Below are 16,789 nucleotides of genomic sequence, written 5' to 3'. Positions count from 1 at the left end.
ATAACTTCAGGAGTTTACAGGAGTGTGAATGATTTACAAAAGTGCAGATGTGGTGAATTCACACCTCTAAAACAAAATTTGTGTAAGTAAATACTTGTAAGGAGAGTGGTTGATGCCTGGTCGATTGGGAACTAAATAAAGCTGAAAGGAAAAATTCAGTGGTGACAAGACTACCTGATCAAGAGTATAAACTGCTTCCTCTGAAGATTCACAATCTGAGAGTTTAATCAAAGCCTCTGCTTTCAGGCGAAGACAAAGATTCTTCTGATGAAGACTGCCACCAGACACACCCAGATTATCTACGTTCTTCAGAGCTGACAAAATTAAAGACATCTGAATGAAGACAACTGTATCACTCCACTTTTTTTTTTCTTTTTAAGAGTGACAAATAATAAATCAAAGAAACAATAAGAATAAACTGCCAAAATAATATACATGAAGATAAATACAAATTCTTCCTTGAACTCTTTATGGAAATACCTGTATTTAAAACAGAACAGATCTTCATTTAAAATCTCTATCTTTACAAAACATGTAATAAAACTGAAGATCCTGAAACACACAATGGCTTTCTGTATCTGCTACATAAAAAAGGTTAGCCTAAGCAGGCAGCAGCAGGAACAGAAAATTAAGAATACTGAAAGGGGAAAGGAACTGAAGTAGAATGGACCAGAGTGAACTATTCCTAAACTACAGAGGGTAGGCCACCAGCTACCCTGGTAGGTAGGGCCAAGAGCAGTGAATCACTTTTTATTTTCCTATATCCACATCTGACCTATTTGATCACATTCAAATAGGCTCCAAGATGCCTAAGACTTGTCTACATCAGAGGAATTCAGAACTCCTGAAGGCCATGGACATACCAGAAACTTCCTTGTTATGTGGACAGCACGTCCACAAAAGCCTAAGTTAACTATGTCAAAATTCAAAACTTTAGAATTCTCAGTTTAAAAATAAATACACTAGTAGACATGCATGCAGACTTGGCATTTTTTTAACTCTCTCAATAAAATTTACATTTAGTAACTTAAAACATAAATATAGCAAATGGGTTTTTTAACACCACTATCTTTTCTCCTGTAAGATGAAAAGAAACAGGACTGCCATCCTGAAAGATCTAGAGAATACCTTGATTGCATGAAAGAACAGCTTCCTTAGGTCTATGCATTTTGACTTGGGCTTCTGCCAGACGATACCATCCAGTTGTGCAGAGGGGGCTTTCCTTTAACCCTAAATGGATTAAAAACAATCCCAAAATCCAAGGTTTCCATGACTACTGAAATGAATGGAGCCTCCATCTAATCCCCAAATTAGACCCTAGCCCACTTCCTTGTCTCTTACATATAATTAGTCACAAAGTCACAGGATTCCACACCCCAATCCATCTCTCTATCACCACTACCTCAGTTCAGGCTTCCCCCTTTATCCCAGATCACTACAAGTAGTTGCCATCAACTCCAATTCATTCTTTACACTGTAGCCAGAGTATCTCTAAAAATACGAATGGAATCATGAAATTCTCCTGCTTAAAACCTTCCACTGGTTCCCAGCTGCCCTTAGGATAGCATGCAGCTCCTTAACGAGGTTTTCAAGGCCCTTCTCTGGCCTCAATTCTTACCCCTTCCTGCTCTCATGTTTCAGCTACCAGCAGTTCCCTGAATACCAGCTTTCCTCTCACCTTAGGCTGTTTCCTCTCTCGGCTTGCAGTGTTCCTCCCACCCTGAGACTTGTATTTGTCATAGATAAAAAATAATATAAAATATTATTACCCTTATTTTACAAATGATAATACTGAGACACAGAGTCAACTACTTGCCCAAGGTCTTGAGATTAATGAGTGACAGATGGAATTCAGCCTCAACTGACTCCAGCACATGCAGAGACATTTTTTTTACTTCAATCTTAAATATAGGGCTACTGACTGAGTAACAGCTGTAACACTCTGGTTCATGTTACACATTGTACACGTACCTTCTGTTAAATTCCTAACAGCATCTTCATACTTTTTGTCTTGTAATGCTTTAATGCCTAAACCAATGAGGCCTGGACCACTTTTTGAATCCATGTCCACTAGTCTGCAACAATACTGCTGTCCTTCATCAGTAAGACTTCCTGGAATTATAAGAAAACATTATTAGCACATATATACAAAATTTCCAAGTGCCAAACAAGTGCCACGATACTATTATGCTTCTAGACATGAATTTCCTTCTGTCAACATGTTCTCACTAATGCTTCCATAAATATGAATTCCAAGAATACAAATGCCTAGCTCCATACACCCTATATCCTCTCAAGCAGACGAGTGGGGTGTTTTCCACTTTCTATTCAGTGGTTTTTGTCTAAACTAGACACCAGAACCATCTGGAGGACTTAAAACATAGAATGCTGAGCCCCACTCTCAAATTTTCTAATTCAGCAGGGCTGGTGTTAGGCCTGAAAGTTTACATTTCTAACAAGTTCTCAGGTGACACTAATGCTACTGGTCCAGAAATCATACTTTAGGAACCACAAGTCCATAGCGTTTACCAATACCATGTACTACCTTTATTAGTAGTATTGTAACATATATATGCCTCTGTAGCTAAACAGTAACTGCTGGAGGGTAGGGACTAACATGGTATCTTGCACATGGTAGACATCTATTAAATATCATAAATAATCCTTTAAAAATACCATTATGAATTGATAATCTAAAAGGCTTAGTCTGTTTAGAGGTAATGGCTGGGAACTACTGCAAAAAATAAAAATCTTCACTACTCTAAAACAGAAAATAAAATGGCCATTAAAATTTTACCTTCAATTTCTACCCACCTGAGTCAAAATTCTTTTACTACATAGAAACATAATTCAAGACAGACTATTCTGGCTACATAAAACTGCCTTTATTATAGAAAACATACCAGGGATAAAAAGAAGAAAAGTAAATCATGCATCTTTCCAATGATCATCCATATTTAGCGTGACTAAAAACTACACACAGATAAGCAAAGTGTGGATAGGTACATGCACAGTTTCTAAAGGCTAAGACAAACATGAAAAACTTAAAATAAGGTAAACTTTCTTTACATATTCCCCCTTTGTTAATATCTGGGAACACACTTATATAAACAAAAGAGGTTTGGGGAGACTATATTCATATCTAGCCCTGGGTGACATATTCTCTCCATATGACCAAGGGGTACTTAGAGGAATTCTCTCTATTATTTTGGAAAACCACTGACAGTAAAAAAAACACTACTGATTCTGTGTAAAGAGACAGGAATATTCCAGCTTCCATCCTCAATCCTTTTCTCCATATTAACTCTTGCTGAGAATACCAGCTAAATTAATGTGGAAGGGAAAAAAAGAGGAAATGGACTGACTTCATTGCTTTTGAACAGAAAATCATTTGTTTAACTTATCTGCTCTTTTTAACATTTAAAATATTCGAGATTCAAAAACTTTCAAACAGCTTGACTATATTATTTTTTATTTGTGAATGAGGCAAGCTAGACTTAGGGCTGATGAATGCTAATTCTCAAGAACAAAAGGTGTTCTGAAAAGGTGCAGGGTAGATGTTATGTAAAATCTAGGAGAATTTTGTTTCCTAAAGTTCACCACAAAAAAAAAGGTTAAGTTTTTATGTGTTTTTTTTTAATAACTAAATCATTTCTGACGTCCCTAATCACTACTATAGAATTTTTCTTTTAAATAAAGCTAGCTTGGAAGAAAAAAAAACCCAGCATGTATTCAGTTCTTTATTTTTCACCTATATTTTCTAGTATTTCTGGAGCATAAAATCTTAAGCACTTTTCTGTTTGGATTTGAAGAATCAAGAATTTCTTATCCTCCCCCATTTCAGCAATAAAGCAAAATAAATCAAAAAGGTCATTCAGCATGAAATAAATAACATTTCCTCAGATGACAACTGTGAAAGTTATTCACTACTTGTTACATGAAGATTTATAAACTGAGTCATTTTGAAAGTGAATTTTCAAGTCTCTACATGCAAAGTATGATAAAGAATAATGAAAGATATTTGCCCCCAGTGGAAAGAACCCAGTGATTAACTGCTGTGAAATAGCAAATTCTGCAGATACTAAAGTAAGGAAGTCTGGGGGAGGGTAGGTCAGCCTTCAAAGACCTTACTGATTTTCAGAAGTTCTTAATACACAGGACATTTGGTTTAGAGGAGCAAAGAAAAGACAAAAAGAAATTATTTGGCACAGCTTCCTACTGTCCTGCATTAACTATTAAACTTCCACCCCCTCACCCCCAAATAATGCTTTACCTTCCAATGTACCTAAGCCTAAACTACTCCATTCCAAATTCTTAAAGCCATTGATTCAGCAGAGAAAGAGCTCTTCCTTGGTATACTGTATGTGTAAATATCCACCTTCCCACTACCCTGTGATGAAGTATAGACCTCTCAAGTCTGCAAAATCAAGAATGATTTTTTTTTGGCACATAAACCAACACACTCTCTAGTCAACAGCATAGTCACTTTGCTAGCTCTTTCTTAGAGAACTTTGTCAAGAACCAAATTTATGTGCAATACTCTGCAGACTTGTTGATCCAAATGTCTCCCACAATTTTGTAGGCTTTTTGGAAAATAAGGACCATGTTTACTCAACAAGTCCATATTATAGGCCTATGTATGCTTATTAAGAGAGCATTCAATTAATCCTCAAAAAGAAATTTCAGAGTATCCGTACTTTTGTGCCATTTGGCACGTGAGCAGGTCAAGAATGGTACAAACCATTAAAAGCTGAATGGGAATAATAAAAAAAGAGTGAACAACAGCCACTAATTTCTCAACAGCAATTTTAACAGCAACAACAAAAAAAAAAGGAGCTGTAGATATAGGTAACCAGAGGTCAATAAAGAAAATTTTCCCACTTATCTTAGGAACACATTTGATCTCATGTGAAATTTAAAGAAACTAGGTGACTTTGGAACTATGCTTGTTATCAGTGAAAACACATACACACACACATTCATAAGCCTGCTCACTGTACTGAAAGTTTCTTAGCATGCCTCATCTTCCTTGATCTCAATTCAACATTCTGATTGTTAACTAGCCCTTTCTTCTTGAATCTCTCCTGCTACGCAACCCTACAGCCAATTCTTCTGCTCCTCTAAAAGTTACTATCCCCTTTGCGTGCTTGTTCCTCCTCCCCCTTAAATACAGTCAGTAAGTCCCTTTATAGCTACTTTTTGTACCTGATAACCACTTCTACTCTTTTCCTGTCTCTGTAATCTTAAGGTTCAATTCAGTCACTCTGATTAAAAAAGACAGCCCTACTAAAAGCCTCCTAATCATAAGATTAGATGTTCAGTCTGTTAAGACAGATCTCCTTTCTGAAATGCTCTTCTCCTTGCCTTCTCTATTGCTTCACATCAGGTTCCCCCACCTTCCTCTGTGATCTCTGGTTCTCTGTCCTCTATTTCCCTCTACCCCTTCTTCCTCTCCCTCTCTTTCAGCCAGCCAGCAGTGTCCAAAGTCCAGTTCTCAGCTTTTTGCCCTTTAATCATTGTCTGAAGTCACCCAGTTCACTTCAACTTCCTTTCATCTATATGTAAATGATTTCCAAATCCTGTGCTAGCCTTAGTATTGATCTCTCATCTGAAACCACTGAGGGGAATTTCCCTCTGAATGCCCATTAACATCTCTCAACAACTAACCTTTCCTACAAACCATCATTCCAAATTAGGACATTTCAGAAGAGATACAAGTTAAAATTGATTTCTCTCTCCCTTTACCTCTAAGAAATCTCTTCTATTTTTTTTCATTCATCTGTTACTTTCTATTGCCACTATCATATTGCCAGTTCACTCATTCTAGTGTCACCCAATCTAGCCTATCTGCTATTCAATCTACCTTGCAGACCATATCAGTTTAAGACTTTACTCTTCATAAAATGACTTACTATGACACTTTTAATGTTTTCTTTTCTCATATTTGTGAAAAGTGCTCCTATAAGTCTATCTTTGATTCAATTAAAGTAAGAAAAGGGGAATATAATTACTTTTCGCCAAAAGAAAATCTGAGACTGAAGGTAACAACAGTTCTGGATTTTAATTCAGACACAAGAAGAAAAGAAGAAGGGAAGCTAAAGTGGGGAAAGTTGGGATAGATGCAATGACACTTTTCTAACAGGAATTTTCCCTCAGTTTTCTCTGGCAGTAGTTTTCAACCAATTTCCCATTATAAAACATGTGATGGTCATTCATATACAAAGCATTCCTTTCTGTATACTCATTTAGCAACAAAGTGAAAAAAATTTAATGGATTAGTAAAGCTTTGCAATAATTAACAATCGCTGGTGCTAGGACTGATATTTCTATTTCAGTGACTGACATCTGTGAACTTTGTTCACATCAGTTGAATATATAGACATGGACAGGAGCGACAGTCAAATTATTTTAAAAAACAATCTATTCAGCACAGACACTGACAAAAAGGACAGGCTGGTGAAAACCAATATGGTCAACCTCCTATAAATGACTGAACTCCAGCCTCAGGCACAAGACTTCTACTGCTACAGGTTTAGCAACTTCCAACAAACCAGATGTCATCACTTCTCTCTCTTCCTCCAAAAAAAAGCACACAAAGCATAAAGTATACACTGAGACACAGTCTCTGACTTGAATCTGCTGTGTTTCATTAGACCATTCTAACAGTAAACAGATCATTCACAAACTTCATTACTTTATAATATTACAGCATTTGTAACCATGTACTGGTGACACCATGACATTACATCAATGCTGAGAATGCTGATCTTCCACAAAATCCTCTGAATGACATTCATAGCCCTATGTAATCCCAGTCCAATGTACTTAACCAAAATATACCTTAGTTATTCTTCCACTGTAGCAAATAAAACTATTTTACTGTTCCTAAAAATTGTACCTAGCTTCACATTTCTGCTCATGCCACCTAGAGTACCTTTCACTCTACCTGTTTGTCTAATTTCTAAGGCAAATTTACACCCTCTTCAATTCTCACCTTCAAAAAGACTTCACTAACCAACAATGAACTCAGTAACTCAATTCCTCTGTATCAATATACTTTCCTATATTTTTTAGCCTTTTCATGTTTCAAAGACTTCATATTTTACCTCCTTTTGTGCCAAGAAATACTGAAACAATACCTTACACATCGTGGGTATTAAACAATTTCTGATTGATTAAATATCACTCCCACATATTTATACACCTCTAGGACACATGATATAATAAAGAAGAAATTACCTGATTCAATTAAATGCAAACAAAGCACTTCTAATGGATATTGTACAGTGGGATAGATGTTTATCATTCCTTCACAGGCCTTCTTCAACCTAGCAGTCTCATGAGGAAACTTGAAAATATAAAAGTAAAATAAGCAGGAGTAAAATATACTTGTGAACATTTTCCTAATTAGGATATAAAAGTTGCAAAAGAGATTTTAAAAATCAACTTACTTTAGATAAACACTGAATGAAATGTCTATAAAGTACTTGATGATCTTCACTTGGAATCTTATCTGATAAGCCCAGTGCATTCTCAAAAGCACTTATAAGCTGAAACAAACAAAAAAGCTATCATCTACAGCATACTGAAATGATAATGCAATAAATAGTTGAATGTGTAAAACTCACTTATACAAAGTACAACCTTAACTAACTGCAAATTTTATTTGTATTTTATTGTCTGCCCTGACTATTTCAATGAGAAAAAAATGTTATATAAGCTTTGGAATATATTCAAATTCCATGTGGCCAGCAGACTGCCTGAACTAATAAGAGGTAACTACAATAACTACAATTAGCAACATTAATTTAACAAAACATTCTTATAAGTGTTTGCCGTTCTCTAGAAAGTAGTCAACCAGATAGGTACAGTCTTATTGACAGTTGATATTGGTCAGACCATTTTTAAAATAATTCTCCTGAAATCATCAGCATGTTCTTTGGAACACCTTCAATGATAGCAAATTTTCAAATAAAAAAAAAGTTTATGCAGTACATTATACTTCTCGTAAAAGAAAACCAGGAATATGACTGCACTATAATGAAATCACTTCTCTTATATAGTACTATTAACTGACTTTGAAGAAATTTCCAAAAGAAGCCTTCCAATATGTGTTGAGTCAGAGGAGCAATACTAAAATCCAAGGCAAGCACTTAAAAGGATACCATGCAATTTGGTTAAATAAATCTGTATTTTTTTAGTGAATTTCTTTGACTTTATAATGAAAACTCATAATATAGTTCACAACATGAAATTTTCTTTGTAAAGCATAGTATAAAATCTATATAAATAAGTAAAATTTTACTGCTCTGATAAAGTTAATGATCTTGCAAAAAAAAGAAAGCCTAACTAAAAGAATTTAGCAGAAGGGGTTTAAAAAATAATAATGAAATAAATCCACCTGGAAAATAGGTGATAAAAAAATATATTTCTTTCTGAACACACTTAAATCAGAGTTACCATTGGTATTCAAGGTGGTTCCTTGGAATATTCAAGGAATATTCCTTCCAAAAAAACCTTTCATTTTATTCTTAACACAAATCAATTCTAAAAATGGTAACTATAATTAGTTCTCTTTCACAGAGTGTAGTGTAGATAATTCAAAAAAACATTTTACTTATTTTGGTATGTGTTTGATATTCTGGTAAACTACACTATCTCATGGAAAATAATAAAGTCATAAGTGAAGATAAAACTTAAGAGAAGTTGGTAAATCACCTAATTTTGTCACTGCTCAGTATTTTCCACAACTGAATCTATATGCAGATAAACCAACACACAAACAATTCAGATCTTATTCTCAAGTTTTTATCCCCAGCACTTTAGGACCCTACCTGACAGATAGCAGGTTCTCAATAAGTATTTTCCAAATAAAGAAACAAACTAATGAGTGAACAAATGAACCAACACACAAAGAAATAAATTTCCCATGCTATATAGAGCCTATAAATGCTTATGTTTAAAAATTCCATTCAATTTAAGAAGTGTACGTTGAGTGGCTATTTACTCTAATACAAAATTAAGTTTATTTTTAAACTTACAAATATAAAATGATGGAAATATTTTTCTATTTCAATTCAAAACCAGTGTTTTTTTTTATAGTCTTTTAAAAATTATTTTCAATTACTTCAAAATCTGCACACTAAAAAGGGATATCTCTAGGTAGTACTTCCAACACTAAATATATATACTTTAAATAAAATACTCTAGTTGAATTGTTAAACCTCCAAGTTACTTTTGTACTCTTAGTTCATAAATATACAGTACAATTTTTTAAAAAATATACCAGTTTTGCAAAAGCCAATTTCACAATAATTACTTTTTTACAAGGATTAAGTAATTAATTTTTTGTGGATTCTTATGAATACAAAGGAGTAAATTCTGATACCCTAAATACCAATTCCACTTTTTTCAGACTGAGTATGAGACTGCAGGCCAATAACTCTGATTTTATCAAGGAAAGCCTCTATGAAATTAAAACTGAACATTCATAAAATATCTAACCTGACCTATAGTACTTTTCTGTATTATATCATTATGTTTCCATTTTCTAAATTCAATTACACTATAAATTTTCATGACATAAACTGTGGGGAATAAAATGGTCAATACCAATTGCTGGGTCTCATTATTCTGATCCTCGGTACTCTCAGCCAGCAACTGAGTCAGTTTCCTCCATAGCTGATGAAGCTCCTGGTTGTCTGCACCTTCTTCCTGCCGTGTCTTTATCAATTTGTGCCATGTTCGGGCCACCTATCAAGAAGAAGATTCAAAATGGTTATTTTATCTTACATACTAAAAATGTCAATAAAAAATATAAAATCTGCAAATAAAAATATGTTTTATCTGCTAATACATTAAAACAGCAAAAGCACAGAACTCCATCTAGTCTGAACTCTATAAAAAATTAGCTGAGTGGGCAAGTCGACACAGCCCTTACATTAAAGATATTATGACTGAGATAGCAGAGTAGATACAGAAATAAGGATGATATGCCCCAATCCTCATAACTTATAGCATTAGTTATGGAGACACCATAAACGGATCACCAAAATCTGTGGATGATGCTTTCACTCTGCCCAGCTTCAAAAAGGTTTGGAAGTTATGATAGCTGTCTAATCTACAGTTTTCAAAGTACTGTAATTTGTATTACCTCTCTAAATTCTTTTAATATCATACTACATGCTAATTTTTTTTAATGTTCCCTTAAGCCAAATGAAAGCTTTCTTAAATAATGGTTTTATTAAAAGAAGTGTACTACCCAGCAAATCATTAACCAACCTCTACATGTTTCTTTTCTTGATAATAGAGATCCACAAGTTTCTTACAGACATCACACCACTTCTGTTTGTCAACACTTAAAATGAAAAAAAAAAAGTATTGAATTTGATTAAAGAAAATAACCAAGGACTTAAGACACTAAAATAAAAATATCCCAATAATAATTTGAGGTACTATTCTAAATTAGAACATATCCTCTTTCATAACCACAGTAAAATTGTATAAAATGATCCTTTCATAAAATGGGTTAAGAAATTAATCTTCCATTATATTGACTGAAAATAATATCCGAAATTCCAAAATTACTCAGTCTTCTATTAGTGTTTTGAGTCTTTCACAGTCACAATCAAGAGATTCTGTACAACAGTTTGAAAGAAAAATCCTTTCCAATTCCCAGTAAATGTTCAGACTACTTGTATATAATTTTTTAATCAGTTTATTCTAATTAAAGCTTTTAAAGAAAGTCGACTTTCCCCACACATGGATTACCTTTCATAAAGATCCAGAAGCTTTTGGTAAACACCAGGTAAGTCATCCTTAGCATTTATGTGATTACATTTTTCATACAGGTTTGCTAACCCCTAAAAGAAGCAGTAGAGATTATTCTTCCCAAAACATCTAATGTTCTTGCATTTATTTTGTTAAATAAAGAGACAGTCTATAAAAATTACAACATATAAAGATTACAATAAAGGTAATCATAATTTTACAAATGAAATAATATGTCTGGGATTTGCCTCGAAATAATTGGGGGTGAGAGGTAGTAGGTGAAAATAAAGTATAGATGAAAGAATATTGGCTGTGAGAGAATTTTTATTGATGCTGGGTGATGGGCATAGAAGGGTTCATTATACCATTCTCTTTACTTTTCAAAAATATATTTGAAGTGTTTTACAACAAACGTATTTTTTAATGGTTATTATACAATCTTAAAACTTAAGATATTACCAAACTACCAAATTACTTTTATATGGTCAAATATAAAAAAATCCAAGTACTCTGTGAAAATTGTCATGCTTTGCTTCAAATAAAGAACAAATATCTTAAACCAATCATACATAATAAAGGCAGCATCTCTTTATGTTTACCAGATACTCCCACTCATGTTCTTATTCATGTGAACCTGAGCCTGCTACCTCTTATTAATCTTAGTTTCTAAGAAGTAATTGAGATACAGAAGTTACTAAATATGAAAAAGTTGGAGAAGTTAACAAAAATACATGAAGAACAATAAATAAGAAAAGAATTTAACTTTTATTCAAAGATACAAAATTGCAAACTTTTTATATTAACTTATTTTTAGAAAATATATTAATATACATTTCCCTCAGGTAACCATAAAGAATACTCTAGATAAGTCTTTCATATGCACATATAATTAAGTTGCAGATTTACATAATAGCATTTTAATTCCAATCCTTACACTTGGAAATAAACCATTAGATTGGATGTTAAATAGTGGTCAACAGAATCCTGTGGACTACTTTCTTTTCTTTTTAACTAACTTTTAGGCTAAGGAGACCAATAAATATAAATTTTTTCTCATGTGGGGTAAATGGGGGTATAAATGCTTATCTTAAAACTATTACCTATATTTTGAAAAAATGGGAAAAAAATTCTTTCCTATAATTGAGCAGAAAAAAATTTCTACATACCTGCCAAGCTAGTAATTGGTCTGGCTCTAGTTCAGCAGCTTTCTTATAGGCACCCTGGGCCTGATCAGGTTGTTCTAGCTCGGCTGCAGCAACACCAATAAAAACCCAGGCATTATAGTTGTTTTTCTCTTGTTTTAACACTGTCTAAATGAAAAAATTAAAAGAGCAGGTTATTAAATTTTGGAAGCTGATGGAGAAACAACAACAAAAAGTCTATATCAGGGTCAGGAAATCTGAATCTACAACTAACTTGCTGATCTTAAGAATATCACTTAACCTCTCTGGTCTTCAGTTTCTTCAAGGAGAAAAGGAATTGGACTGGATTGCTAGTTAAGGGGTCAGAAAAATGAGATATATTTTTTAAAAACTGCCCAAATAATCTTGATGCCTCCACCAAATTCCTCTTCCTGCCCCTTGAGAATACTGGGTATAAAAAGAACAACAAGACTTTCTTACCATCCAACCATCTTGTCTGCCTCCACTCCACACTGCCACCAGTCAACTCACAAAACCATTTTCCATATCATTTCACCTTACCCAACTCCCATATTTTCCTTCACTATGATAACATTTCTCCATATTAGACAGACTCTCCATTGAAGTTATAGGCTAGGAAAATGACCCCAATGTGACTGTACCAAATATATTAAAAATAAATAATGGTGATGAATGTTTAAACACCTGTCAACTAGAATACAAATAACATGTGGAGCTACTCTTTCAGAAGTAACAGCTACTTGCTAAGGTAAAAGTTTGAAACAGAAAGCAAAGATGTTCTAGTGAAAGAAATCAAAACTAACAGCTAAAATGAAATTAGCTCTTAAGAATAACATATTCTAGAAAAAACATTTCCATTACCTGAACTTAGACTATTAGGCTTATGTGCATCCAAATAACACTTCTAGAAATCTGTCACCCAGTTACAGCACAAGTTCCATTCTAGCCAACAAGGCTGTCTCCCCAAAAACCAGCAACAAGATAACTACCAAAGTTAAGCTCAAACACTGGGACCTTGTTAATGCTTGTGTCCCCAGCACCAAGAACAGTGACTGGCGCTTAACTGAACAATGACAAATGTCACAGTCAAACAACAGTGAGTACCTACTACCTGCCTGCTGCCCAGGTTTTCACTGTTGGAAACAGACTTCTAAGGAAATAATTATAACAATGTAGATATGAAGTTCTGAGAGACCATAGAGAAAAAAGTACCTAATTCAATCCCAACTGTACAAACAAGAGAAGGCTCCTTACTGGGATGCTTACAACAAGTTATAAAGGCACACAGGCCAGGCAAGGGGATAATCAGAGCAAACACAGCAATTAAGATGCCGTGGGTCATCAACATGAAGGTTAGACATTTCTGTATTAAAAATTTCACTTAGGCTCAAACAACATTCTGGGTTACTACACATACATAATCATCTGCCATTGACTAGTTCCTTAATTATTGTTTTCCAGTTGGGTCTCTCCAGTAAAAATTATAAACTGCTTAAAGAATCAAAAAGGAAACTGCTATAGTGTTGATGTATGTAATAACAGAAACAGATTCATATATATGTTAATTAGATAAGCCCCCATGCTGATGGAAACAATCCCTCCCCCCTCCTCTGCAAGACTGCCCACTTTCTTCTATATCAGGGTTAGTTCTGTCTTGGCCTTCATCACTGCTGGGCTCAGGCACCACCAGAAAACTAAACTTCACAAAGGCATCCTTTACTCCTTAAGACCCTCATCCTACATTGCTGTGTATTTCCCTCAGTATTACCTAGTTCTCCATCTCTCCTACACTCTTCAACTCTAGAACTCCCAGTCTGGACCCATATTCCCCCTATATTTTCTTTCTTTAACTGTACCAAGTTCTGCCTCAACTGAAACTTGGCTATTCCCCTACAAATCTTACATGCTGCAGCTGATATCTGTTCTTTTGCACCCAATAGATCACAGGACCAGGAGATAAAGAAGGGCTTCTCTTTCCTCACACTGTCACCTACACTTCTATTATTCTGCTCCTCCCTCCTACAGAAACCCAAGTACTTCTGAAGCTCAAGTGATCCAGTTATATTATGAAAAATATCCTCCTTGGTGCTACCATCTACTAACCTCTTAGGAACTACCATTTCCTTCAGTGAAGACATTGTATCCCTCCTCTGAACCCTAATTCCTACATTCTAACATTCATTTTGACTCATTCATTCAATCAGTCTAACATTTATGCTGATGACCTAATGAACACTGTGATCTCTTAGATCACCTCAGTGTTACTACCCAACCATCCAAAATCTGAAAATCCAGAATTTCCAGCCCCCTCCTACCCCCCCAGTTGAGTTACTGCAATGGTCCCATGGTAACAATTCTTTATCTTCTGATAGGTCCAATTTGTTGACCCCACCTTTTCCCACTATTTCTGGACTTCTCAATTCTCCTCCCTCCTTTCCCAGGTTAGACTCCATGACCCATCACTGTCATCACTCCCTTGCAACATCTTCAGCTTCTTTGCCTGTTCTTCCTCTCATCTTTCTCACTATCCCTAGGTGAACCCCATAATGCTCATCCAAGCCTGAGAACCTGGACATGGAGGGAGAAATTACACAGCTTAGTTGGATGATTCCACTTTAATAACGTGAACTTCAAATGGACATTCACTAGGGCCTGGTAATCCTTCAAATCCTTGCTGGTAAGTTTAGTTCCCTATTAGAAGTAACAACTATTTCATACCTTCTTTTGTCTCAAACCTCTTATGCAATTCCTCCTACACTCTCAGCTTAAGGTTCACTAATCATTAGAGAACATTTTTGTCTTCCCACCCCCAAATCTACAAACCTGAGAGCATAAGAATATGTACCTATCTTTGCTCCTGTTAAGATGGAAGAAGTATCGAAGGCCCTCTTCTCAAGCTCTGTATCCCATCCTTTCTCACCTTCTCAAGGACTTCACTCCTCCTATCACTCTTTCTCTCTCCTGCACATTTGATTTCTCCCTCTGGACTGGAACATTCCCATCAGCATACAAAGGAGCTTAACAATCTTGATTGTTCCCACCCAAGAAGCATATAAAATTATAATGTCACCATGACATTAAAGAATGAAAACTTTAAGATACAGAAGTGTTCCACAGTACAACCCACCAAAAGATACCTAAAGAGATACATAACTTCTGATTAATTGGCTTTGATAAGTTACTAATATGAGAAAAACAAAAGTGTGGTGGAACCACTCTAATGGTTCTACTAAATGGCTTTACCCTTTCATTATATTTAGACAGTAAATGATTCACATATTTCAAATAGATAATGCTTGTAAATGGGCAACATACTTGTAGAAGAAAAACTCTGGTTACCTTACAGTGTTTCAAAGCTTCTTTGTATTCTTTGTTTCTGATTGCATCTCTTGCACTTTTTAGAGCAGTCTTCACTTCCTTGCTGGACATTCTGTCAAAATAAAAAGCCTGAGTGAACCTACAATAATATCTGCCTAACCGTAACAGTCCCAACAAACTTAAGTACCTGAGACACATGTGATTCCTTCTACCTGGAACACTCTTTCCACCCTAACAGAGATATAACTTACTCACTCACCTCTTCAGATTTTACTCAAATGTCACTTCCTCAGTGAAACTTTCCCTGGCCACACTATTTAAAATTTCAACACTTTCTCTCCCAACTCCAATCACCCAATATTCCCATAACCCTCTCCCTAATACCATATATATTTCATTCAAAGCACTCATCACCATCTTATACAGTATATATTTTACTTTATTATCTTTCCCCAAACCACACTAGAATATAAGTTGTGGGCACGGATTTTTGTCTGTTGTTCAGACATACTGCATATATTAATAAATATTTGTTGAAATTGAGCTATATTGAATTATGCTCAATCTTCATATAGTATGCTAAAACTCAGCTGACATTATGGACCAGGACTCAAGCACACATATCAATCTCAATCCATTTATACACTAAGTAGGATGTAGTAGAATAAGCCCAAGTCACAGAGTTAAAACACTAACACAAATAAATTTCAGTAACTGTGATAAAGAGTCTAGGAGATCATTCAGAGAAGAAAAGTGTGCTGTGAGGTCATTAACAACCACCAGATGGTCACAACAGGATTTAAGGATAGAGAGAAGGAAAATTATTACAGTCAGAGGCACCCACATTGGTAAAGTCAGAGAGGCAGGAATCAATGTGGCATGTGTAGGAAACAATGAGAAAACCGGGCTGAATGGAACAGAAGGGATTTGATGAAGAAGAGAAGAAAATTAGGCTGGGTAGGTAAAGTAGAGCACCTGATTACAGAGGACCTTGAAAGTCAGACAGACAAGTTTGGACTTAAATATGAATAGCAACAAATGAGGAGTCATTAAAATGCTTTTAAGTAGGTTATTTTTGAAGCCCACTAGAGACTAACTCCATTCCTCCCTTAGGAACCCATTCTAATGTTCAATACTCTTCCATATCCCTTTATGGCTCCATATGTAATTACAAATACTCTTGCTGCAGTGGAATCCTCTATGCCTTCTTAGTTTGATTGGTATTTAGCATAATACACTAGCACTGAGGTCCTCTCTCTTCACCTAACATTTATATAACCATGTATATATATACTCGTATATCTGTATCTATATCTGTTTCTGGAGGTTAACTAAGACAAAATAATCTCCCCCTTTCTATCCCTGAAAACTTCTTCCTCTTTGGGGGAGTAGGGTGGAAAAGAGAGGCTCATTTTCTAAGCAAAGCTTTACTAAGCAATAACCATCTACTGGGCACCATCAAACACATCTCCTTTCACAGAGTAAAAACCTGCTACCCGTGTAACTCTATATCCTGTTTGGGATACTTCCCTCTACCC

At 35.1% G+C, this 16,789-nt stretch overlaps 1 protein-coding gene across 6 annotated transcripts in view; it reads right to left on the bottom strand.

Annotated features, from left to right (window-relative positions):
• The window catches only part of SKIC3 (SKI3 subunit of superkiller complex), an 84,368-nt gene that overhangs the window by 62,173 nt on the left and 5,406 nt on the right, over positions 1 to 16,789 (bottom strand). For 5 of the 6 annotated variants that reach the window (XM_036925730.2, XM_057493290.1, XM_036925731.2 and 2 more), the window contains 10 exons: positions 15,273 to 15,363; positions 11,937 to 12,080; positions 10,771 to 10,862; positions 10,282 to 10,357; positions 9,613 to 9,753; positions 7,452 to 7,550; positions 7,240 to 7,348; positions 1,972 to 2,112; positions 1,129 to 1,230; positions 175 to 314 (listed from right to left, as the gene is read on the bottom strand). In XM_036925730.2, coding sequence (XP_036781625.2) covers positions 175 to 314; positions 1,129 to 1,230; positions 1,972 to 2,112; positions 7,240 to 7,348; positions 7,452 to 7,550; positions 9,613 to 9,753; positions 10,282 to 10,357; positions 10,771 to 10,862; positions 11,937 to 12,080; positions 15,273 to 15,362 — 1,134 coding nt within the window. In that variant the 5' untranslated portion in view covers position 15,363. Of the gene's footprint in view, positions 1 to 174; positions 315 to 1,128; positions 1,231 to 1,971; positions 2,113 to 7,239; positions 7,349 to 7,451; positions 7,551 to 9,612; positions 9,754 to 10,281; positions 10,358 to 10,770; positions 10,863 to 11,936; positions 12,081 to 15,272; positions 15,366 to 16,789 lie in introns of all 6 variants that reach the window. The other variant, XM_036925732.2, reaches the window with a different exon arrangement.

The sequence above is a fragment of the Manis pentadactyla genome, chromosome 2 (assembly GCF_030020395.1).
Source record: "Manis pentadactyla isolate mManPen7 chromosome 2, mManPen7.hap1, whole genome shotgun sequence".
Classification (NCBI taxonomy): domain Eukaryota; kingdom Metazoa; phylum Chordata; class Mammalia; order Pholidota; family Manidae; genus Manis; species Manis pentadactyla.
This window is presented reverse-complemented; position numbering and strand designations above follow the sequence as displayed.